The 25,965-nt window shown below is 40.2% G+C and overlaps 1 protein-coding gene across 4 annotated transcripts; it reads right to left on the bottom strand.

Moving 5' to 3' along the window:
* Positions 1-5,462: 5,462 nt before the first annotated feature.
* troap (trophinin associated protein) lies at positions 5,463-22,094 on the bottom strand. 4 transcript variants are annotated; one of them, XM_004911861.4, is made up of 17 exons: positions 21,900-22,094; positions 19,268-19,581; positions 17,559-17,766; positions 16,947-17,110; positions 16,728-16,806; positions 16,006-16,118; positions 14,934-15,043; positions 14,760-14,842; positions 14,501-14,649; positions 14,334-14,406; positions 12,970-13,073; positions 12,661-12,777; positions 12,468-12,545; positions 10,677-10,739; positions 7,746-8,004; positions 7,424-7,581; positions 5,463-5,777 (listed from the first exon to the last, which is right to left on the bottom strand). In XM_004911861.4, the coding sequence occupies exons 2-17, from the start codon at positions 19,517-19,519 to the stop codon at positions 5,745-5,747; spliced, it is 2,043 nt and encodes a 680-aa protein (XP_004911918.2). In that variant the 5' UTR covers positions 19,520-19,581; positions 21,900-22,094; the 3' UTR covers positions 5,463-5,744. The 4 variants fall into 4 exon arrangements, with proteins under 4 accessions (XP_004911918.2, XP_004911919.2, XP_002935156.3 ...); XM_004911862.4 differs by having other exon boundaries at positions 7,746-8,001; XM_002935110.5 differs by having other exon boundaries at positions 7,424-7,605; positions 21,900-22,093.
* Between the last annotated feature and the right edge of the window lie 3,871 nt (positions 22,095-25,965).

Genomic DNA, 25,965 nt, shown 5'->3' with positions numbered 1-25,965 from the left:
GGTACTCTCCTGGCATGACTGTCTCCAGTTGGCACCATTCAGTCAATTTTGAATTACATGTCACAGTCACAACAATACTGAGTCAGTGCTTGCTGAAATGATTCTATGTACACATGCATGCTCTCTCAGTTTTCACTGGTATTCCTGCAGTGTATTCTTGGGATTAAAGGAACAATCACTTGTATCTGTCACAAAAGGGTCAGCATGTTATATCATTTCTATCTTTAATGGTCAGATTTGATCACATACTTTCTGCCTTCCATTGTTATTCAATTTCATTTCAAAGACTATGTACAATTTTCTGTTGCATTTGAGCGCAGCAGATTTAGCAAGTTTAAATAAGAAGCCAGAGGAAAATGACATACATGCATAAACCATTCCCATGGGCCAAACTGGAGCAGAGGGTACTCTCCAAGGTCAAGTGTAGATATTAGAGTGTTGCTTTAAGATCACTGTCAGTTGAAAGTGAAGCAAAGGCTTGCATCCTAATTGGGCTATTAGTGTGTTATAAATTCATTATTACACGTGTACCCAGATGCTTCCAGTATAATATACATCCTAGGTCCCATTATGAAATTCTCAGTGTCGTAACCCCATATTTGTTATAACGCACATTCAGTTTATTTCCTTAGCCATGTTATAGTGCAAATGTTTTTAAAGACACACTGCCAGAATATATCATGGGAGGCCAAACACAGCCTTCATTTCACTTGTCAAACTGGCATTTAAATCACGGACTTCAAAGAACCCAGCTTTGTTTTTGGCAAAGAAGTTTATCATAGGGGATTTATGGAAATGTTCAGTAGTGCTGCCAATGTGCCCAAGTATAACAAAGTTTTAAGATGTCGTACCAAATTAGCCATTGAAAAAATGCAGAAAATGTACGTTTATGTAAAAGGTATCACCTAACCTTACATTTTCTGCAAGCATAGCTAAGACTGTGTCACTACAGGTATATAGAAATACAGCTATCACCTATTTCCTGAATATCTTAACGTTGCAGTTGAGAAAGAGATTGAGGGTATCAAGTTTTTTTGAATATGCTGATTCGCACACATTGGCAAGTACTTGCAGGCTTAGGCCATACTGCAGGCTTTCTAAGATCGGTCCAACAAAGAACCTCAAAGTACACCAATGCAGTCTTTCCTGAACAGAATTTAAACCTGACCAATAGATATCTGCCTGATTTTAGCCAAATATATGTCAGGCAGGTCCTCCTGAAGGGGCAAGTCAGCAGCTTTTAACCAGCCCATGGATAACCACCATGTCTGTTTTGTCCATTCGTGGCCAAGTTTACCACTGATGTCATGCACACAAGCCATAAGTTTAAATGTAGCAAAATACTTCAACAACTGCAGATCTAAACAAGAATCTATGCATTGTTCCCCTTGTTCCTACCTCAACATTACATGTTGCATTCAGGCACCAATATATCTATTTTATTTTTATTCCTGTAATTAGATGCAAACTCACTCCACCAGTGGATTATTAACCTCCTCTATTTTGTACTTAAATGCACAACACATCCCTGCAAGTCACACTTTTTAAAATCAATATTATACCATCACATAAATAAGAGTAATTACAGGCACCCAGCCAGGAAAATGAATGAATAGGACTTGCCTCTGGAGAGCTGTGTCAATGATCATCAATATTCAGCTACAAAACTCAGTTTCCATTTAATGGTACTTCCCAGTCTACCTTTTGGGCACCACTATTCTAACGAAATTTGGTCAGACCATTTTTGATAGAAAAAAAAAATCCAGCACTCGGAGAGCAGTGTCAGGATGTGAAGCACATCCCCTGTCCTTACTCCTGTCATAGGGTAGGGTTAGTGCATCTGAGCTTGAGCATAGGATAAATTGAAGTGGCCCAGTCTGAGGGTAAAAGAAAACATATTAGGAATTGCTTTTTTAAAAAAAAAAATGTACTTTCATTATATTGTGCACTTATTTACTTAACAGAGGCCAGCCAGTGCAAGTGTGTTTATTATGTGTCATTATTTCAGTGTTTAAAAATAGGAGGTGACAAAATGTTGGCACTCTTATTTAACTTTAGCATTTTTTTAAGAAATGTATTATACCTAGCCACATTCAGAGGTCCCACTAGGCTGGTTGGTTGGTGGGACACTATTTGTTATTCAGTAGAACTGGGACAGGACAGAAGCCAAAGCTCAGCAGAACAGATCCTTTTAATTTCACAGATGATCTTTTTTTGTCGTATGTGAGCTGATCCCATGTTATGAGAAGCCAGTTTATACATCTGACTACATGACTTTGTAAGACTGCCATAGCTATGCAGAGACTTTAGCCTTTAATTCAAGGTTTTCTTGTAAATTAATTTTGATTCCTTTCTGCCAACGGGTTTCCATGAACTTCCTCACCTAAAAAATGTGCCCTGCTGTTAGTACTGCAGTTTTCACAATCCTTACCCAGATTTTTAGATTAATTATAATCCATTAAAATCAATATAATTAATCTCATCTATGACTTTCTAATGTTTACACAAAGTCTACTCTTTGTGTCAGGTGTATAGGGAGCTGCTAGCTAAAAGTTCTGAAAGCATGGAACCAGCATAAGATTGCATATAGTGTTGGCTATACATGGAGCTGGTTCAGGGCCAATTTCAACTAAATTGCTGGGCCATCATTCAACTGGTTTCCAGTCAGTCTCTCAAGCATCTGATCATCCATGTGTGGCCATATGTGCAAATGTTCCCTCTGCCCAGTCAACAGTGATCTGCAGAGGCCTTTGAAAACAATGGTGATGGCTCATATCTTTAAAAGCCACTGCAAAAAGAATATGTATCAAACATTTTCCAAGCTGTGCAAAAATTATTAAAGACAATGAAACTAATTCAATGGAGGTGGGAATTTATAAGACACCTTGTGTGAATCTAATTGTTGACATGGGCCAGCACTCATCTTCTGGCCGCAGTTTGCAGCTGCCCCTTGATACGTTCTTGCCTGGGATCATGTGATCCCTGAGGTGGTGTAGTGCAATACAGAGCTCCAGTGGCGATTTCTGCAATGCACATGGGTACACCGTCATTTGGTGCATGGGATCCCTGGGAAGATGTTTCCTCTACTGAACACACCCTGGGCCAGTATGTTTTGTTTTAAGGAAAATAATAGTCAGCCAAGGGTTCCAGGATAGCAAGGGGCATAGAGAACTGTAAATCTTGACATTGGGTCTCCTGAATCTATTTGTTTTACTTCATTGTCTCAAATGAAAGGTTTGTGGTTTTATGGTACAATTTAGCCTCCTCCATACACATTTTTAGCAGTAGGGTTTAGGCACCCTCTCCAATGATGGTCCAGTTACTTACCATAAAGGGGATTTGCAAGTAGAGAGTATCTATATGATCAATTGTCCAGTTGATCGACTTTCCAACTTAATTACACAGACGCAATATCAAACATAGATATGGCAGAATGGCATATGGCCATCATATGGTTGGAAATAGACCATCTTGGTCCACATTTTATTCTCCATTTCCTTCTGATCTTGTCAGAAAGGCACCCAACCAATTGCTGAACTATAGCAGTGAATCACCATTTTCACATCTCTTGGTAGGTTACTTCTAATCCTATATAAGAGATAAGCAATACCCGTCTCATTTTGATTTCTCTTTATTATTTACTTGGAAATCAGGATAGTCTTCACATAATGCACTGCCAATAGTCTTCCAAACCAGAGACGCTTCTGGACTCACTAATGATTCACATACTGGATCATCTATTAAGAATGTCATCCAGCTCATGGGTGACTGTTATTCAATATCTGCCCTTTTGCTTCACATTCTTAATGAAATATAATGTTATAGTGCCACCTGCTGGACAGCATCCATATTTTACACCAAAAAGTGGCATATTGGCAACACAAGAAACATTCAGTCAATGCATCTACCTGCTTCTGACCCAAAATGGCAGTGGCAAGATTTCCTTACTAAATAACAGTATTTTGGACAACACAGGAATGACTCTAGCGGCCATGCCACACAATGACATTGTAAAAAACAATTATGATAACCTAATCTACAGAGAGCTACAGAACAATATATTGTTCCAATGAACGTTTAAAGTGAAGGAGGACTTTAAATAACTGGGGGTATAGGACATAAAAACAGAGACACTGATCTATCCACACTGCGTGTTCACTTCTTTATTAGTTTTCTGTCAGTGGTGGAGGAAGTGAAATCAGGGTGACAATTAATCTGCGATGGATGACAGCAGGCTGGAATGAAACAGGGAAGATGTGGTGCATGCTAAAGAGAATGGGGCGGTGGGTGGGGGGGGTGAAGTGAAGAACAGGTCTGACACTGACACCAGCCATACACCCCACTACTGAATCTCTGCAGAGTACAAGTCTCCTCCACTCTTCAGTCATATCTAAATTATATTATATATTATATTATATAATATATTATATTCTATATTCTATAATATTCTATATTATATATTCTATAATATTCTATATTATATAATATTATATATTATAATATTATATATTATATAATATTATATATAATATTATATATTATATTATATTATATCCATACACACTGCATTCATCCATGTTCCAACATTGCAAGCTTTTTAGTGAATTCCTCTGTCTATGCTAATATACATATACTGCATCTCTTTGCACATAGGTATATAAACTTTGCAAATATCTTCACTAGTGCCAACACTTTAGTGGTCAGGTTATATAATATATAAAAGATTGGCCTAGGCATACTTGCAGCCACAAAAATCCCCCGGAAGGATGCAGAGTTCTGCCTTTTGCTTCCACACTTCTTCCTGTTACAGTTAGAGCTGCATTATTTCTGGTCATGTGATCTCTGAGGGAGCACACAGCCCATCACTAAATGGTGGATCAAGGGAAGAGATGTAAAAGGGCAATATTAACCAATATATATATATTCCAGTTAGGTCACTTAACATAATATAAACTATCTTTTGGTTAAGTATTCATTCTGGGGGTATAGTTTTCCCTAAACAAGAGTAAGTGATAATGAGATACATTACACTACCACACACTTTGTTAAGGCATCAAACCCACTGGTAAAACATCTTCTGCCTATCCGAGTCTTCCCTCCTTCCTTCCCTCCTCTACTACTTGTGAAGCAAGAAAGGAAGACTACAACTATAGAGGAAGCAATTTTAAAAATGATTCCACAACATGGAGCCTGAAGGTAATAACACTTATATGATATGGAATTATTTTTCAGTGCGACAGGTCCCCTTTAACTTAATATGTGCTAGAGGCAGAACATATATGCATCAGCATGTGTTACTCCCATAGGGATGATATCCAAGTAAATATTCTTTGTTTTCTCATGAAATACGTATAAAAATATAAATGTGTTTTATAAAGGGTATTTAGGCTGAAACCACAGCAAATAAAAATATCACAGGTTAGAAATCTGCTTTCCTTACTGCACCACTAAAGCACAACTGCTGTGTATAAATAGTGTTTTATTTTTAAAGAATATAAAATTTAAATACGCATTAAAAGGTATTAGAAATTGGGAATTATCTTGCTCAAAAATTACATTGTACATATACAGAGCATATGATACAAACAGAAATGGAAACAAATTCATTTGGCAACTTTATCACTACTGTTCCAAATCTGCTCCGGGCAGCTATTTCCAAACTTCCTTTCTTCAGCCTGGCTAAAAGTGTCTCAGGCCAGCGAGCAGCGTGTGCAGAATGAGCAAGGGAGGCAAATCTAAAAAGATCAGGACTCTCCACTTGGAATAGGAATAAAGTGCTATAATGACAAAAAGGAAGCAAGAGATTGGTAAAAGCAGCAGCATCTAAGAAACAACAAATAATTATACAAAAATAGTATGAAACTATTTGGACAGTATATTGGTTTGTCATTCTGAGCCCTGATTTAGACAGGATATAAATGCCTTACAAATACTGTCATTATCGGATCTATTATGGCCAAAATATATGTTACTATTAAAACCTGCATATGTACTCAATAATATTGGTCACATAGTGGAAAGAATGAGGTACTAATGTCTGTTTCTCCAATAACAAAATCAGTGAGTGTTTGACAGTAGGATAAAACATTTGTTTCAGCTTTAGGTACTAGCTGTATACTCCTACTGCCCAGCATTCGGTAAAACTCATTTTAAAGAAGACAGCGGGACACTGATGGTTCACTAAGTCAGTTACTTTTTATCCAAGGATCTTAAAGTGGTAGTTCATTTTTAGCTAAACCTTTTATGTTATAGAATGGAAATGCTTTGCAACTTTTCAGTTGGTCTTCATATTTTTCAAATAGGGGTCACTGACCCCAGCAGCCAAAAGACTTTTAATTACATATTGTTCTATTCAGGCCTCTCCTATTCATAACACAGGAATAGGATAATTTGGACCCTAGCAACCAGATAGCTGCTGAACAAAGTTAAATCATTCAAAAACCACACAAAAAATTAAGACCAATTGCAATTTTTCATACACTACATTAAAAGTTAATTTAAAGGTGAACCCTTAAAGCTGCAGATCACCAGGTGCTATTCCTTTTATCCTAAACTTGCAGCAACTAAGAGAGCAGATGGATAACATGCCTCACACTTTATGGCTAATATCTTAACACAAAAATGGTCCTTGGTAATATTTAAGCATATGAGGGCTAACTGCAACATTTAACTTGTAGATATCTATTTATATATAAGCAATTACACACCCTTGTTAAAAAAAGAACATAAGGCTCCTACCAGATGTGGCAAATCCGCCTCTATGCTCCAAAAACTTATTTATGTGCCTGCACCAGGAGCTATTGCGTTGGCTTGGGTGTAGGCACATGGAGCGAATTCGGCACAAAACTGGATACATAAGCAGTTTCGTGTATCTAGAGCGTAGGGGACGATTCTATTGTAAATATAACCAAAACAGGCTTTAAGTTTAATTTCTTCCTGCTGCAAAAATTTAAATTATAGGAACTACTTCAGCATTGGAAGAATTTTGCTAAAGGTGAAATTCATGTGACAAAGGATATCGCAAAGTAATACAGCACTGTAAGCCCTGATAAATACTAATATTAGAAGCCACCAAGGAGGTAAAGGCAGAGTTGCTTTTATACAGATCTCCAAGGTGACTTCTAATATTTATCATAACTGCAGAATTTACATTTTTTTAATAAAATACAAGTTTCATTGAATCCTGTAACAAATTATGTAGCTAAACACCATTTATAAGGCTATAATTTTACAGGATATTCAAGGCTGCTGTGTATTATAAGTACATAATACACAAGAGCCAATAACTGTATTTTTACAGTTAACCCATGGCTTTTGTGTAATTTTATTATAGGAATTATTGTAGGGCTTAGATTATTAGCCGCATAGGAAAAATAATTGGTAATATTTCCACAAAAAGATTGTTCCAATGCCTCATACTCACCAGATTTTCCTGCTTTTCCAAAGTAAAAGCTACAGGGTCAATACAGCTCCTGTGTGTTCCACTGGGCCCCCGAGATGTGTAGAAAGCACATTCCTCATCTAGGCAAGTGTCCCAAAACCGCTGCTTAGCCGACACTGTTGCATGTAGGCGTAATCGTGCTATGTGAGATAAAGAGTGAGAACCTGAGGGAGGAAAATTGGAATTTTGAAAATGAGAGATGACAGCGTCCCCTTAAATGAAATAAAGTACATAAATACTAAAGTAAGAAATACTGAATGTGAAGCATGAGTCTTAAATACAGCTAGTAGCTTAAATATCCTACCCAAAGTGCTTGATTGCAAAGCCTGCACAGCTGGATGGGCAAGAAATGATAAAGGCAAGCTGGCTTTTGTTTGCTCTGCACAATTAGCTGTACACAATGATGCAAACTGCTGGTGCAAAGACAATGCTTGGGAATACACTGCTGCTGTGGCTTCATGGTTAGCAGCTGAGCTCTCTGACACCAAGTCTTTCTTGCTCTGTATGCTGGTAGCAGCAGCAACCCCTATCGTAACTTGCTTAGGTGTGGATCCAGGTACCTGCTGGCAAAAAAAAATAAAAATTAGTCTCTAAACAAAACAGCCACTATGCCCTTAAAGGAACAGTAACTCCAAAAAATGAAATAGCTTTAAAGTAATGAAAATATAATGCACTGTTGCCCTGCACTGGTAAAACTGGTGTGTTTGCTACAGTAACACTACTATAATTTATATAATAAGCTGCTGTGTAGCCACGGGGGCAGCCATTCAAGCTGGAAAAAAGGAGAAAAGGTACAGGTTACATAGCAGATAACTTCTGTAGAATACAATAGTGTTTTATCTGTTATCTGCTATGTGCCTGTGCCTTTTCTCCTTTGAATGGCTGCCTCCATGACTACATAGCAGCTTATTTATATAAATTATAGTAGACTTTCTGAAGTAAACACACAACTTTTACCAGTGCAGGGCAGCAGCACAATACCTTTTAGTTACTTTTATACACTTTCATTTTTTGGTGTTACTGTTCCTTTAAAGGTTCCCTCTCAATAAATGTTTAATCATAAGAACGATTTGATCAGGTATCTGACATTAAAGGAAATGTAACACTAACATTTTTTAAGTAAAAAAGCTATTCTAACCTGCACCAATAACTGCCCTATCCTGCAAACCACTTTTGAGTATTTTGAATGCTTTAATAGAAAATACCTGCTAAAACTTTGCTTCCTTCAATTTTGGCGATATGGCAAAGGAAGGAGCTGCATCCACTATGCAACGATCGTTTGATCGTGCCTAGCCTGACTCCTTCCTAGACAGAAAGGCTAGGCTCAATCAATCGATTGTCGCATAGTGGTTGCTGCTCCTTCCTTCCCCATATCGCCGTAGTTCAATTGACAGGAAGCCAAGTTTTAGCAGGTATTTTCTATTAAAGCATTTCAAATACTAAGTGGTTTGCAGGAAAGGGCAGTTATTGGTGCAGGGTAGAATAGCTTTTTTACTTAAAAAATGTTAGTGTTACTTTTCCTTTAAAGCTGCCATACACAGACATTGGCTGGCAACCCAGCCCCTCTTAACAGCTGCCTGCTGGACTCTGTATCTGCCAAAACAATGGCCTTCTCCCTCTTGGGGGAAAAAAAACAAAAAAAAAACAAAAGCAGCTTGTGGAGATATAGATTGGACAGGCTGGAATATCCTTACTGGGATTTTCTACTATGAATTTTCTCCTATTAATGCCCCTTTGTGGAAGGGGTGCCCAAGTGGGCTCTTCTGACTCCGTATCTGTATAGGTGAGTAGATCAGGATTTTTCCCGGGGTTTTGGGCAGAGCTCTAGGATGTGCAAGCACTCACATCGGTGATCAGACCACACACCCCCTTTTCCCAGCGATTGTAATTGCTTACCTGATACCCCTGGCCGGTTCTCTTCCTCCTGTCTTATTTCTTCAGAACCCCGGGGCCAACGCATGCGCAGTTGAGCAAAAAAACCCACTTTTTGTTAAAGTGTTAAAGAAGGAACGCTAGCTCACATACACCCCACCTGGTGCACTTTTCTCCTAACAGAAGCACAGGCCGGGGGTTTAAGGCAAGTGATCACAATCACTGGGTGGGTGCCTAACATTCTGGCTACCCCCAGTGATTGAGACTTTCCTTCTCCTTTAATGCTGTGAACACTTAACTAGACTGCAAATATATTTTAGCTCTCTGCCAATCAGTTGTCAGGTCTTGCTTTAGCATCTTTGCAAAAAATTTATAAGCCATGGATACTCTATAAAGGGATTGAGACATGGGTAGGGTTGTTCCTGCTGTTTCAGAGTCTACTTACTGTAGAAGTGAATAAGTCTCCAGTAGCTGCAGTCAGTTACCCGAGCTTAAAGTCTGAATCATATCATATTTACACATGCACACATCAATGTTGGAAAGAAAATCTGCACTCACAGGGTTTTTAAATTGTAAATGTGCATTTATTTGGTAGACATTTTGACTGGGTCAGTATGCCTTTAGAATAGGCTTTTATGACAGGTGTAACCTTCCAGCAATATGATTTTTGGAGACCCCTTAACTAGGATTCAAAACAACCGCCAGAGAACAAGGAGCATATGCATACATAGGGAGCAGACATTACATATGTAGAAGCATGGCTGCTGAATCACTGTGCTGTTAAAGTTAGTCTAGTATGTAAAGTACAGCAATGCCAGCCTTTATTTATACTTTCAGTTTGCCAAATTTATATTTGCAATGGTCTGAATACTTTTAAAATTATTATTGGTGTTTCATAATAAAAGGTGCAAGGTTTGCTACAGGTCTAGTGAAGTACAGCAGCTTCTCAGAAGGCAGCATTGTTGGTCACACATTTAGAAAGTAAATCTTACTGGCTGCTATAAGTTACTGCACCTGGGCAAACCTTGTAATTTTTATTACATATGGAATTATGGAATTTGTGCCATGCCAGACAGGAGCAACACATAGTTAAAGGAGACATATAGCATAAGTGAAACCATCCGTAGTTTTGTAGGCAATAACAAATAATATATGGTGCTGGTTTCACTCTGAGCTAAAAATAGGCATTATGCTCAAAAATAAAGGGGTTATTGGAGCTCCCTATAGATCTACTATGGTCCCTGTTGGTGTTTCAAATTAGAGGTGCGGGTGTTCTAATGGTGTGGCTCAAGCTCTGATCAGTGTTAATTTGAGCTATGAAAAACCAAGTTGCCTGTCTGGGCCTAATTGCAACTCTGCTCACCTTTCCCTCTTCTGTATCTCCTGAACTTTCACCATCTGAGAACAGCCGGAGTACCACTTTCTCCTAAAATAAATCAAGTAACACAAAGCCATGGTTTTTTGTCTCATTAACACTTCAAAAGAAAAAAAAAATTAACAATGGCAAATTTTAGTGGCTTACAAATACTGAACACTGAATTTCAAAACTGTATGGCTAGAATATAACTTCCACCACTTTTGCTAAGGAGGCTGGGAGTTGTCCAGCAACTGCTACAGGTTGCTGGAATATATATAACTCATGGCTTAGGATGCACTAGTAAAGCAGTGAGTAGAATTACATTCTCAAAATGACTTGAGTAAATTGATATGAGAAGACTATGCATTACAGTGAAAAGTGAAAGAATATAATTAGCAAACAAGAATGTTCCACTTGCCAAGAAACATCTGCAATCAAAACATATTTTTCTTAATGCAACATTATGTTTCTTTTTAACTTAATGTGTATTAACATTTGCTAACAGGTTCTGCATAAAAATACACAGCTAAAATTCTAAATTGCTATAAAGGCTCCAGACAATAACGGAAGCAGAAAAATTCCCCAAGTGAAATTAGCCTTTTTAGCAAAAGGCACACACTGCATTTGCTCCACCAGTGTATACCCCCACTGACTCCCATTATCCAGATTGAAAAATGCCGCATGTAACTTCATCCTTAAGATTTCAGTGTAACATGAAAGAGCCTACGGCAGTGTTTACGGATAGTTATGTTGCGGACTGTGCAGGTCCATTCCCTAGTGTAGTGATCCCCAACCAGTGGCTTGTGAGCAACATGTTGCTCATCACCCCCTTTCATGTTGCTCCCAGTGGCCTCAAAGTAGGTGCCCATTTTTAAATTTCTGGCTTAGAAGTAAGTTTTGGAAGCACAGAGACAGTACAGCACAGTTTTACTCCAAGCAGAACCTCCTGCAGGCCAGCAGGCCACACGGGGCTACCAAATAGCCAATCACAGCCCTTATTTGGCATCCTCAAAGAACTTCTCATGCTTGTTGGCTCACCAACACTTTTTACATCTGATTGTGGCTCACAAGTTAAAAAGGTTGGGAATCCCTGCCCTAGCACTCGATTAAAGTAATAATGTACCATACTACGTTTCCCTTCGATAATGACAACACATTGGCTCAGTGGGTATCACTGCTGCCTTTCAGTGCCTGGCTTCTGAGTTCGATTCCAGACAGGGCACTCACTATCTGTAAGGAGTTTACATGTTTTCCCACTGTCTGCATGGGTTTCCATCAGGTACTCTGTTTCCTCCCACACACCAAAAAACATACAAGCAAGTTAACTGGTTCCTGACTAAATTGATCATAGTATGTGTGAAATGTGACAGGAATAGTAAGCTCCCTTGGGGCAAAGACCGTTAAGAATAATGTATTAGCTCAGTTAAGTGATTTGTATCTCAGAGCTATATAAATACTAACAGCTGACTGCACCTTTAGGGAACAACAAAGAGATACAAACTGAACCCTACTCAAATGGAGTAGTTAAAAATTTTATCTACAATACACAATTGCTTTTTGGCATTCCTAAACAAAGAAATGCTAAGTATGCACAACGTGGCAACAGTCACAAGCATCAGTGAACCTTCTTGTCTTTTCTATACATGTAAACACATTCCTGAAAGAGGCAAACACATGGCAGTCAAAATGTGAGCAGTGAGCTGTTTTATTCATGATGGGACAGGATGAGGTCAATTTTCATGGCAAACACCTGAAAATACAAATTCCCCAGTATATCACTCATACATGGTAACTTACAATAGGGGGTTCATCTTCACACAAAACAGGGGCAGGTGAAGTCTGATCTGCCCATCTCACAGTGGACTTAGTGGAGCTCTGCAAAAATCAGAGAAACGTAGAATTAAGCAGTCTCCATACTAAAACCTCCAGTAAAGCAAAACATTTTTCTGAAGACACCAGAGGTATTACCATGGGGCAAATTACTACCTACCTGAAGATCAGTTTGCTTGGCCTCCAACTTTTTGTTTGCCATCTCTAGAGCTAGTGCACGTGGTGTTTTGGGGAATATGGGTTTCTTAAAAGTGACTGAACGTTCCTGGGAGAAAAGCTATAGAAAAGTATACAAAAATCACATTGCCATAACTTATCATAATAATTAACATAATGCCAAACTGAATATCTACTGGGAATTGTATCTTTAGAACTTGGTGTTTTCAGTATCACCTGACAAAAAAAAAAAATCTGTAGAAAACAACCAAGCAGCGAACAGAAGGCCTTGGCAATAAAAAAAAATACAAACCCTTGCTGATGGTTTTGCATGAGGAATTCGTCTAGCAGAGCACACTGGCGAATCTGTAGGAGTCTGAGAATTCTTAGAAATGCGGCAAGAGCTGAAGACAGAGTCTAACAAAGAAGATGAAAAAAGTTTCAGACAAGCTGTGTTTTTCCCAAGCTGTACATACATAAAAACCACTCTCTTTGCCACAAGTTGACAGTAAGATTTTCTTGACAAAATTTAGAAAGTTGATCAAATACCAGGACATGGGCTTTTGGCACAAGTGGACAGCTTTTCCTGCATCATACACCATGAAAGATTAGAGAGGCTGTCCGTGTGTATCTTGACCAAGCCTCTGATTTGCATGGCACCCAAAAGAATGTATTCTTCCTTTATTGCAAAGTCAATATTTTCTTTTCCAAGAAAAGGTACAGCCACACTTTTCTCAATGTAAATATATTTATAGTTTCTTTTGCGAATGTACATATTTGCACTTGTTCTACACTGGTGGCCTTGTTTATACTGGTTCTGTTATGTGCAAGTTGGCACAAGATACTGTTTTAGTGGGGAAGTAAACTCAAAATTGTAAATGTGCTCAATAAAAAGTAATAGTAACTTAGTAATAACTAAGCATTTTTTTCAATACACATTCATAAACATTTTTCAGTGGTTCTAAAGTTACTTGTAAATGTATTCGCAATTCAAAGTCTTTTTCATACTGCCAGTAATAGTCGTTAATAAATCATTTAGCTTGTAACCCCTATGAGGCAGAGACATCCTATTTGTTTCTTTAACTTTCAGCAATAATTCTTGAATGTAACTGTATTTTGTGTTTATTTATACTGTATTATTGGACTGACCATTTTTTGTTCTATTGATTTGTTTTAAATGTACAGCACTCCATACACATAACACTATATAAATAAAAATATACTAAATTAATAGGGACACCTCCAGAACTGCATTGAAATATATAGAATAATGTATTTTGTCCAATGACATATTTATTCCAGTTATAATTTGTTGTAGGGAAGAGCAAAGAAACATTTATTTTAAAAAAATTTTAAGTGGAAGGGGCAAATTAGGGGCTGGAGCTTACAAATGTTTATGTCTAATTTCAAGTTTAAAAATGTAATACATTTTCAGCATAGTATCTGAAAAGTGTTGAGGAAAACTCAATGCATTAGTTAGGGCAATAGTTATAGCCATATTGTTGCACAAGTGTTCAGTAGCTTTTGCTGGGGGGACAAGACACCCAGGAATTGCTTTCCATTCACTTCACTGGCAATCTTTCACACCTCCAAGATGATGAAAATGAAGAAGTCAATATTTGTGATCTACAATGCCTTGATCTATGAATTTATGACCAGTGGTCACAGTTCTCTTACCTTTAGCCAACACAGATACACGACCACAGGAAGGTTTTGGTGTAACCTGTCCAGTTAGAGACCCAGAACTGCCCTGCAAAGGCAATAAAGTAGACATGAAAATATATATAAAAAAAAAATGTTTGCAATTGTACTTGGATCATAATGTTCTCTCACACAAGACTCACCATGTTCCCTCTGTTGGGCATATTTCTACTCTGTGCAAGGACTCTTTGTGCCAAACTCACCCTGCCACAACTAAGACCAGTTTCCCCAGTATTTGAAAGGATACTGGCCAAGGCTTGTGAATCTGCTACAAAGACTTCAACCTTAGAATCTGAAATATAAAAAACAATCAGGAAGGCTTGCAACACAATATATTTTGTGATTCCCAAAGAGAAAAAGTGTAGTGCTGCATGTAATGAGATCAACAGAATTAAACATCACCTGCACTTGGTTTTTCAGTGGGCTCCTTTAACAGATCTTTTTCCTCATCAGAAATCTCTGCTGCAGCAACAGGCAATTCACATCTGAGTGTTTTGGAATTACAAAGAATATGAAATATTGTCAATACTACACCACAGACCTATCTAAAGAAGAGTATAATACAAAAACACATACCTTGATTCTGGCAATTCTAGCTCTGGTCCCTCCTCCTGCTTCTTAAAGATCTCATTGCTAGCATCAGGTGTATGAAGAGGTACTGTCATCTGCTGAATTACTGAATTAACCTACAAAGAAGCAAGTCATAAAACACTTTGAGATAAGTCTAAAAAGTGATTACAGTTTTTAAAGCACTGCCAAGCATATAAAGTTGTCACAGTAACAAAAGTAGGAGACAAATACTTTAAGCAAAAGCATATTTTCTATATAAAAATAGACAGTGGTAACTAGAGTGGTAACTGTAATGTATTCCTTTTGGTCTTTTCTTGGCACCACTCCATTACTATGGCTTTTCAATTGTTGTCTTGCAGCTGAGGCAACTGGCCTGTGAGCTGAGCTGGCTCCCTCTCATGGCACATCCTGCAATTGCTATGTGGCCATGTTACAGTCTTGAGAATTGGAATGTGGGAAAATCCAGATTAGGGTTATGAGTGGGCAGTGAAATGTGACTTCATATTAAATCCCACCCACCTATCACTATACAAATGGAACCTATAATCTGGAAACCAAGGGCCAGGGGTTTTTAGCTACCATCATTGACAAGGTACTGTAAATATAACACAACAAACAAAACTCAGTAAAAAAAATTTTGTAAAGGAAACTATGGGAAACGGTACTATTGTATTTGAGTTTTTTTAATATTCTGATTAAAAGAACATATACCAAACAAAATATTTTATTTTTATGGAGTGTGGAGTACACAAGAAAAAAAAAAAATCAAACACCATTTGTTACAAAGGCACTAAGCTAAGGTTAAGGGATGTGACAGACAGGGAGATTAGTCGCAATTTCCTCTCAAGGCAGCTTCTGCGACTTCAGCAAATCGCGGCGCCGTGTATGCCATCCCACCGGCGATTTACATTCTAGCTAGTAGGATGGCATTTCGGGGAGATTAGTCACCCGCAACAAGGGAGATTTGACGTGCGGTGACTAATCTCCATATCTGTCACAGCCCTTATAGTTTTCAACATACCTTATAAATCATCCTATCACAAGTTTAAATTCAACAAACAAAAAAACCGTGGCTGACCTGGGATGGAATAGCACATTCCTCTCTAGATGTTGCATGTTCATGCAAACTCACATCAGGGGGTCGGTTTTCAGTTTGATTCTTTTGTTTTATGAGGGCCCTTGGCTCAGTAGCTGTATAGGAAAGTCAAAACAATATTAATACATTTACAATCACTTGAAAGAAAAGGTTTGTAAATGTATAAATGTTCCCATTTCAAAATGAGGTCAGGCTCATTTGCCAATTTTCTTATTCAGGAGTTCTCAATACACAATTTGCAGAACAAAATTCAAAAATTTTGGGGCAGATTTACTATAATAAGTGCTAATAGTTCCCTAGTAGCCGATCAATCTTTGCTTTCATTTCTAAATTGCTAAAAGCAACTTTACTTGTTTAATTTAAAACCTATGTTCATAAATAGCCACTTTATCTAAACAATGAGTATAATTTACATTGTGGAGAGCAGATCTTTGCAGAGGAACAGTAGAGTTTTAAAGGATCAGAAATCAATTCACTTACTCATTTTGAATTTTAAGCTTTTTGGCAGGACCCTCTTCACTTTTTGTATCAGTTACTTGTTACTTTGTATGCAATTCTGTATGTTGAATGTATTGTACAGCGCTGCAAAATATGTTTGCGCTTTATAAATATGTTAATAACCATAATAATTATAATCTTCTCCAACCACAATAAGTCTTGTGTCAGGTTGTTACTACACATGCATCTTTGCTACTAAGACATACCCTTATTTGGCAGCCAGGAGAAGCGCGGCATACTTTCTGGATAGCTGCACGGTGCTGTGTACATGGAATTTCGGACCATCTTTAGAAACAAATAAATAAGCAATAAAGACAATAACAGTTATTTGGACTACAAGACAGTTTTTACTGTTAAACATACTGCAGAAACATAGACATCTCTTATTTACTACTCATTATCAACAATGGTTTTCTATATCTTACTATGTTCTTGCCACTGAAGGGATGCGCATTTGAGGACACTCTCATGGGAACCCTCTGTGCCAAGCTCAGTTTTCCAGTTGCTCCTCCAGCAGTAGATATCCCAACATTAAAAATGATACTGTTAAGAGCTGCAGGGTCAGCTTTAAAGTGCATCGTGGAACCATCTGAACAATGCAAGAAATTGCATAGTGAAGAAAGGATGGCATCCATACATTTTTTTTTGTTTGTTTTTTTTAAACCTGCACTATACACAATAACAATGAACTTATTCTTCACTCTGTATTCCTGTATATATATATATTTTTTTTTTTTTTTTTTTTATATAGATTTACTACTCATTGGGACAGCAAGTATTGGCACCAGTATGCCAGATCATGAGAGAGAACTAGTAAAGTGTCTGTTCTGGCTTTAGATTTATTATGTTTTTAGGACAGTTCCTCCCATATTATATATCACAATACCAGTTTATAAATAGGTCTTAAACAACCCAAAACTGGAATAACACAAAGGAAGTTGATTGATCACAAACACACAAGCTGTTCCTAGAATAAGACTTGTACCCTAAGTGCTTAACTATGGATACTGAATTAATCCTTAAAAAAAACAAAGTACCTTTTGAATTGGCTGTGTTATTTTGTCCATGAAAAACTTCACTTAATGGCTCTCGACCTGTAAGGCCTGCGACAGGAGATTTCATGTTGGAGGAAGTTGCCACAGGGTGTCCGACATCAGTGACTGATGCTATGCGAAACTTGTCTCCTTTCTGAGACAAATTGAAAGGCCGAGGACGGGTGCAGGACTTTTTAGAGATGGCTTTACCCTACAGGAAAACAAAAACAGTAGATATATAGAGAAGATTGTATGGGCAACTGGGGGCTTTGGACAATTATTAAAAAAGACAAAAGTCTGAATCTCCCTGCAATAGAATTAATATTCTGCACATTTCAGTTTTCTACTGTAAAAAGAAATGTTGCTGTATTTAAGGGGATTGTGGAAACTAGATCAAGAATATTACATTAAAATTTCAATTTAAAAAAAAAAAAAAATCAACCTCACCAACCCAGACCCAACACGATATCATAATCTGTCATTACTTACATAACTACGCTTGGCCCTGCCCATTGAGGAGGCAGAGCAGGTACCAGTATATAAATGAAAGATGGCATTACACTCAAATAAGGCTTATTTGATATAGCAACATACAGCAAAGTCAAAATGGAAAATTAATAGTAAAAGACCTATATATAAATAAAAGCTTTAGTTGTCACAGAACACATTATGTCCCTTTTGTGGAGAAAAAGGCATCAGAGAGCTGCAGCACTTCCAGATCAGGAAGCCTCTCCTTTGTTTACCCCACCCTCATGAAATGAGCAGAGGCAGGGACAAGTGGAGACCACAGGTCTGCTGTTATCTGTACCTCCAGCACTCCTCCAGTGCAACTACACACTCCCCAGATAAATGTCCCATAGTTTATTTGAGTCAAAAGAAGAGTCCATGATGTTCAACCCCCAGTATGTATGCACATTTTTCATTTTGGGATCTCTCCACAGAGTTGGGTAATCCTATACATATTAGGTATCGCACTGTTTAGAGGGCATTTATAATTCTGGATGACTTAACTTTGTATGTAAGGATGTGTGAAAGATAAGATGCTGTGTAAAACCTTGTGACACTTCAGAAACATTCTAGAAACTGCTAAGTGTAGGAAAACTTTGCAGTTCGGTAGTTTGGAGCAGAACAGCATTTGCCGATTTTGGGTTGGCAGTAAGAGGGATGCACTTACTCTAAGGGACCTGTCAGACAGCACACTTATCTATCTTGTGGGCAATAAAGCACCCCCATCAACTGGAATCGCTGCATGCAAAACACTTCACATCCAGTGATCCCAGCTAATCACATGAAAATGCCTTCTTTAGCATTTTTGTGCAATTACCCAGGATTACCTATGGCTTGTCACTTACTGCCTTTTGCTATATAATCCCCTATTTTGACACAAAGTGGCCTTGCTGGAGTCCTATGTTCATTTCTAACCAAGGAACTATCTGCAAGGAGTTGGTTATATTTTCCCCTTGCTTGAGTAGCTGTTCTCCACCATAGTCCTGTTTCACCTCACACTCGACAAACATACAGACAAGTTAACTGGCACCTGATAAAACTGCCCACAGTGAGTGTGTGTGTGTGTGTGTGTGTGTGTGTGTGTGTGTGTGTGTGTGAATGAAATAGGGACCACAGACTGTAAGCCCCACTGGAACATGATTTATAATCTCTGTAAAGCACAGCAGAATATGACAGCTCCATATCAATAAAAGATAATGAATTACCTTCTGAAACTGGTTCTGCCACACTTGGTGCATTTTCTGAAAGTCAGGGGGTGGCTTGGTTTTTGCAAGTACTGGAAGTTTGCTTTTCTGAGGAATTTTCAGGATATTTTCTTGCATGGTTTGCTTTTCCTTGCTTTGTGGACGACATGCTGGTGGCCCCATGCAATTTTCTTTTCCTTTTTCCCAGCTGCTCTTCTGTTTTACAAAGGACTTGTTTTCACCTCCCACATGAGCTTCCCTAACAGCCTGCATCTTCTCCTACTATGCTCCTGTGTAGAGTCTGCAGCAAGGACCAGATTAGCTTTGCACTTTCCCTGCACAAAGAAGATATATTGTTTCATGTACAATCAGATAAATGTGCCTTCATTTTATAACTTAAAAGCACTCAGTTTATGGCCTTGTGCTTTTATATGGAACTACTCGATGACTATCCTTAATATTTTACAATAGGGGGGTAAATATATTGTATGGTCTTGATATATAGATAAAATATAATGTATTTACATTGTGGGGCAAAATAGCCTATTGTGGTGCAGAGGAATCAATGACTTTGAAGGTTATGAGAGAGTTTATGAGTTTATAAGTAATTATTTGTTTTATGGGAAGCCATTATAAGGACTTCAACAGCAGGGCCTGTACTCTCTTGGGTGAGAGGAGAATTCTGGCAGACGTAGTTATTACAGACTGTAGTAGGGAGAGATGCGCGTTATTAATAGGTTAATAGGTCATTAATAGGTTTCCGTAATCTAGGCATGATAAACTGTGTGCATGCATTTTAGCTGTTGCTTGGGATAGATTATGGCAATACTGCATAAGAAAAAGTGACAGGTTTTGACAGTGGTGTTAATATGGCCAGAAGGTGAGCGAGGAGTCAAAGTTGCCCAGACAGGCTGAGTGAAGGGAGTTAATGAGCATGCCCAGGGGCGTAACTACACAAGAGACAGACCCTACAGCTGCAGTGGGGCCCAGGGGCGTAACTACACAAGAGACAGACCCTACAGCTGCAGTGGGGCCCAGGGGCGTATCTACACAAGAGACAGACCCTACAGCTGCAGTGGGGCCCAGGGGCGTAACTACACAAGAGACAGACCCTACAGCTGCAGTGGGGCCCAGGGGCGTATCTACACAAGAGACAGGACCCTACAGCTGCAGTGGGGCCCAGGGGCGTAACTACACAAGAGACAGACCCTACAGACCTGCAGTGGGGCCCAGGGGCGTTAACTACACAAGAGACAGACCCTACAGCTGCAGTGGGGCCCAGGGGCGTAACTACACAAGAGACAGACCCTACAGCTGCAGTGGGGCCGCAGGGGCGTAACTACACAAGAGACAGGACCCTACAGCTTGCAGTGGGGCCCAGGGGCGTAACTACACAAGAGACAGACCCTACCAGCTGCAGTGGGGCCCAGGGGCGGTAACTACACAAGAGACAGACCCTACAGCTGCAGTGGGGCCATGGGGCGTAACTACACAAGAGACAGACCCTACAGCTGCAGTGGGGCCCAGGGGCGTAACTACCAGAGACAGACCTACAGCTGCAGTGGGGCCAGGGGCGTAACTACACAAGAGACAGACCCTACAGCTGCAGTGGGGCCCAGGGGCGTAACTACACAAGAGACAGACCCTACAGCTGCAGTGGGGCCCAGGGGCGTAACTACACAAGAGACAGACCCTACAGCTGCAGTGGGGCCCAGGGGCGTAACTACACAAGAGACAGACCCTACAGCTGCAGTGGGGCCCAGGGGCGTACTACAACAAGAGACAGACCCTACAGCTTGCAGTGGGGCCCAGGGGCGTATCTACACAAGAGACAGACCCTACAGCTGCAGTGGGGCCCAGGGGCGTATCTACACAAGAGACAGACCCTACAGCTGCAGTGGGGCCCAGGGGCGTATTCACAAGAGCAGACCCTACAGTGCGTGGGGCCAGGGCGTTAACTACACAAGAGACAGACCCTACAGCTGCAGTGGGGCCCAGGGGCGTAACTACACAAGAGACAGACCCTACAGCTGCAGTGGGGCCCAGGGGCGTAACTACACAAGAGACAGACCCTACAGCTGCAGTGGGGCCCAGGGGCGTAACTACACAAGAGACAGACCCTACAGCTGCAGTGGGGCCCAGGGGCGTAACTACACAAGAGACAGACCCTACAGCTGCAGTGGGGCCCAGGGGCGTAACTACACAAGAGACAGACCCTACTGCTGCAGTGGGGCCCAGGAATGTACAGGGCCAAGTGAGGCCTTATGTAGTGAGCTAATTCAATATATTTGTACAGAATTGGCCAACTTCTCAATGTTTTGGACCATAATTTGAATCTGCGGTTGGGCTGGCATAAAAAAATCCACTTAGTACCTACCCCCCCCCCCCCCCATCTTGTGCTACCTGCCCCTCACCCATACGAAGCCCCAGCCTGACCTGGCCCCATGCCATGCAGTGTCTCCCCACGCAGGGAAGCGGATCACTGGCAGAATGACGTGCCCGCCTGCAGTAACTCTCACTATTCTGGGATTGCTTTCTGCCTGCCTCACTACTATGCTGAACTATTACTCGGCGCAGGCAAACACCCAGCATACTGCGATCAAGGCCATTACTAACTGAAAACGATGTTCCAACCCCCCCCCCCCCCCCTTACCCGCTTGAAGCTGTTGCGGGACAGACACAGCCGGACCATCCACATGCAAGATTAGGCAGACTCTCGCCCGCGGCTCGGTTCTACATTATTATGGGCCCACGCTCAGCTGTCCGCACACACCTCACACAAAACACCGTTCATAAAAAGCACAGCTCTCTGATTGGCCAAGGAACAGGAAAACGACTGAAAAACGGTTCTTAACCACCCAATGGTATGAGAGGAGGACGAGTGACGTAACACCACAGGGCGGAGCAGCAGGCAAGTAAGCGGCGACTGAACGGAAAATGTATTTGGAGTTTGGAAATCGTTGCTTGTTTGTAGCTTGGTACTTCTGAACAAATCAGCTGATGCCTAGGCCTAGTTATTCTCCTGTAGGAGCGTTCGGCACTGCTATCCCTCTGTATTTAACCTGGGTGAAAGGAGAAGTTCACCTTATTAACTAAAGTGTAAATTTATTTTTCTTAACCTTTTTAGAGATTATCGGGCTACAGCGCCAGTGTCAATATGCTTAATTATATTCTGTTATTTCAGTTAAGATGATTAACATGCTGCCTGGTTGCTAGGCAAGGAGGGGCCCTGGCAACCTGCCCTGTCCTTGCAAGCTGAAGAGCAGCAGAACGAAAATTTAGATAACTCCGAAAACACAAAAGTAAATAAATTAAAACAATTTGAAAAATGTTTTGGAATTTTATTTTGTACAATATACTTAAAAAAATAATATTAAGGAGAGACATGATTTACCTCAGAGTATTACCCAGGAACACAAGCTGCAACATGGCAAATTATGAAATGCATAGAAACCTTGTACAGTACTGGCAGCTAGTGAGGAGCCATCTATCCCATTGAGTGATCCATCCCAATTGCTGGAAAATGTGTGAAAAGGCAAGTAATGACAATAGGCAAGTGTTTGTGGGGGAATTAAGGTTTGCTGTATTCTTTTTGCACAGGAGCATGTGCCTTGGAGGACATTTTGGTCCTGGTTGCAGATTGCATAGTCCTAGCCCGTGATCAGCTGAAGGAAACCTGGACCTTGCATGTATGGGCAGTCATGATGGCTGCAAACTCTGCACTAATCTTGTTCTAAGACCAGGTACAGGGGAAGGGGGCAGCCTGTTTTTAAACAAAATTGGGGGGTCACTGCCCTTTAACTGCAGTCTGGGTGCAGGCAGCAGATAAGAAGTTAGAATAGAAAGATGTATAGGCGAGAGCACAAGAGCAATAAGAATAAAGGCCCACATACACGGGCCGATAGAAGCTGCCGATATCGGTCCCTTGGACCGATTCGCCAGCTAATCGGCCCGTGTATGGGAAGAAACGAGGGGCCTGCCCGACCGATATCTGGCCTGAAATTGGCCAGATATCGATCGGCCAGGTTAGAAAATCCAGTCAGATCGGGGACCGCATCGGCTCGTTGATGCGGTCCCCGAACCGACTGCCCTATGGCCGCAAATGTAATCCGATCGTTTGGCCCCAGGGCCAAACGATCGGATTATTTTTTTTTAAGGCCACTTGCTACCCGATATCGCCCACCCGTAGGTGGGGATATCGGGTGAAGATCCGCTCGCTTGGCGACGTCGCCAAATGAGCGGATCTTATAGGGTATGGGGACCTTAAGTCCATAGAGTTTTTGGTTGCTGGGGTCAGGAACCCCTGAATCCATTTGTATTGCAAGTTGCAGCTTGGAAAGCTTCCGAATCAAAGTTTGTTAAAAGGTTCCAAACGAAACAGAAACCCTAATACACCTATCACTGTAATCTGTTCCTTCAAAATGTATAAATAAATACAATTTTTATATGCTGAAATCCAGCTGCAAAACAGCTCTGTTTTTCTGCGTCATTAAAAATCTTTGCAGGGAGGAGGGACTAAAATTGTAACAACTTCTCCGCAGCTTGCAGACAGCATGCAGGAACTACATAACCCACACGGCATTGCCCTGTGATGTTCCTTTCCTTATTGACATCACGTGTGCAGGGAATTGTGAGATTGGCAGGCTGAGGAAAGTTGACTACTGTTATATTTTCTCAAAGTAATCAGCCAGATCAGCCAGGGGACAGGGGGCTAGGTTTAGATAACTGTTCTAAACCATATTATTATATTAAAAATCATGAAAAGGCTGCATATTTTTTTAACTGACCTATATTTCAAAGTTGCAGGAGATTATGTTTACTTTTTGGAGTTCCCCTTTATTAATTAAAAAACTATACAAAATAAATAAGAAAGGCCAGTTGAAAGTTGCTTAGAATGGGTCCATCTATAGCTAAAATGTATTTGAAAGGTAAATGTCCCTTTAAATAAGTCTAAAAGAGCACCTAAAGTCACTTGTGCTGCTGCAGAGTGGCAAGGACTAAAGAATATCTAATGGAAGATTCCATACTAGGATTGAATTTTTTTCAGAAGTTTCAGATGTAAGCAAAAGTGGGCTCACATAGATCAGTAGTGGACATTTTAGCTTGATTATAGTTTACTCTTAATACAGCATCACTGATCAATGTTGGCAGCTAAATACACGTGCGCCCCCCTCAGCCACTATATCTTCAGCAGCCTAACAAATAATTAGAAGGATCTCACCTGTTTGTAGTTTTCCCACAGAGAAAAAACAGTGATGGGCAAAGTATAAAATTTAGCCAGAGGGGAAAAATAAATAACTTGCAAAAGTTGCTAGGACTGTGCATTTCTGCAAAAGTGTGCAGGGCTACTAGCTTCTAAAAGAGGCCAAGAGTGGAGCCTGCCAGTGAAAAAAAAATGTGCCGTGATGCACCTGGCAAAAAGGGCCCCAGGAAAACACTGCCTGCTTTGTTCCACCACTTCAGTGCCCAGATGTTCCACCCCCTCTGTTGTATCTCTGTGGTGCCTGAACTATATAATGCCCAACACCTTCGCTTCTTGTATATCCCCTGGAGTTGTTCATACTCTCTGTATGCATGTGTGCATTTTCCAAGATGGTCACTTCTTGTAGGACCAGCATGCATTTCACAGTGGAACCCAAAACACTACTACAATACACAGGACCGGATTTGTGGCTAGGCCACAAAGGCATGCCACACTGAAACTTTGCTCACATACAGGGCAATGGGGACAGGACGCACAGAAAACTTCAGCACATCCTGTCCTCAGTGCTCTGTATGCAAGCTAAATGGACACGCATGCGGGCCAGCAGGGCAGCCATGAGGGGCCGTGAACACATAAGACATTTTGTACATTAAACTACCATCTCTTGGTAGTTTAAAGGAGACACATCATATAAAAATTAAGAATGTACCAGTAAATTATACTCCTCTAGATATAGGATTGTGCTTCAAAAAGTTTCGAACTGATTTATTGAGAAATTCCACCAAAACCCTACTAATCCCGCCCATCTGTTCCACTTCCTGCTGGCTGAATTCTCTGGATGTGCAGGGGAGACGGCGGCTCTCAGTACACTGCACTGTAGGATCCATCCGGCAGCTAGGCTGACCTGATAGGGAACTGAAGCCTGTCTTTGCTTGTATGACTGCAGGGCTGTGATTGGCTCTCCCCCTCCTACTGTGCTTCTGGCAGGGGCCGTTAGGACACGCCCACCCTTCATTTGAAACACAGACAGAGAACTGATAGGATCTATGGGGAGCTTCAATAAAGGGGCCATTTTTACAGACTGTATTCAATTTTAGCCCAAAGTGAATCCAGCACCATATAGTATTCATAATTGCCTACAAAATTAGGGTTTTTTCCATTTGTCCAATATGTCTCCTTTAATGCACAAAATGTCTTAATGACCTATATATATTGATAATGGGTGGGTGCAGAGGACCTCTTTTTTCAGAAATGGTATAGAATTTGTGTTGTGAAGTGTTACCATGAGATAAAGCTCATGTTACTTTTGTGTTTTGACAATAGTATCTTTCTACCAAAAAATGTAGCCCGCGTCAATTTGTAGTGATGTGCGGGTTTATCGTTAGTTTAGGCGGGTTAGGGGTGAAACTGTACAGCACCACTCAATATACTGGCACTTTATTTAAAAAATGACCGACGTAGAGGTGAAACAGAAATAAACCATATGAAAAATAATTGTCTAGATATTCAAACTTGA

Source organism: Xenopus tropicalis, chromosome 2 (assembly GCF_000004195.4).
Source record: "Xenopus tropicalis strain Nigerian chromosome 2, UCB_Xtro_10.0, whole genome shotgun sequence".
Lineage (NCBI taxonomy): Eukaryota > Metazoa > Chordata > Amphibia > Anura > Pipidae > Xenopus > Xenopus tropicalis.
Note: the sequence above shows the minus strand (reverse complement) of the source record. Positions and strands in the feature narration are given on the sequence as shown.

Bases quoted from the DNA above. Each gene is read 5' to 3' on its own strand.
- troap (XM_002935110.5), bottom strand. From the start codon at position 19,519: ATGCAGGCTGTTAGGGAAGCTCATGTGGGAGGTGAAAACAAGTCCTTT. The intron at 16,119-16,727 runs GTATGTCTTAGT...TTTCCTATACAG, and splicing joins CTCCTGGCTGCCAAATAAGG to CTACTGAGCCAAGGGCCCTC. The intron at 13,074-14,333 runs GTAAGAGAACTG...CTTCTTTGTTAG, and splicing joins TGTATCTGTGTTGGCTAAAG to ACTCTGTCTTCAGCTCTTGC.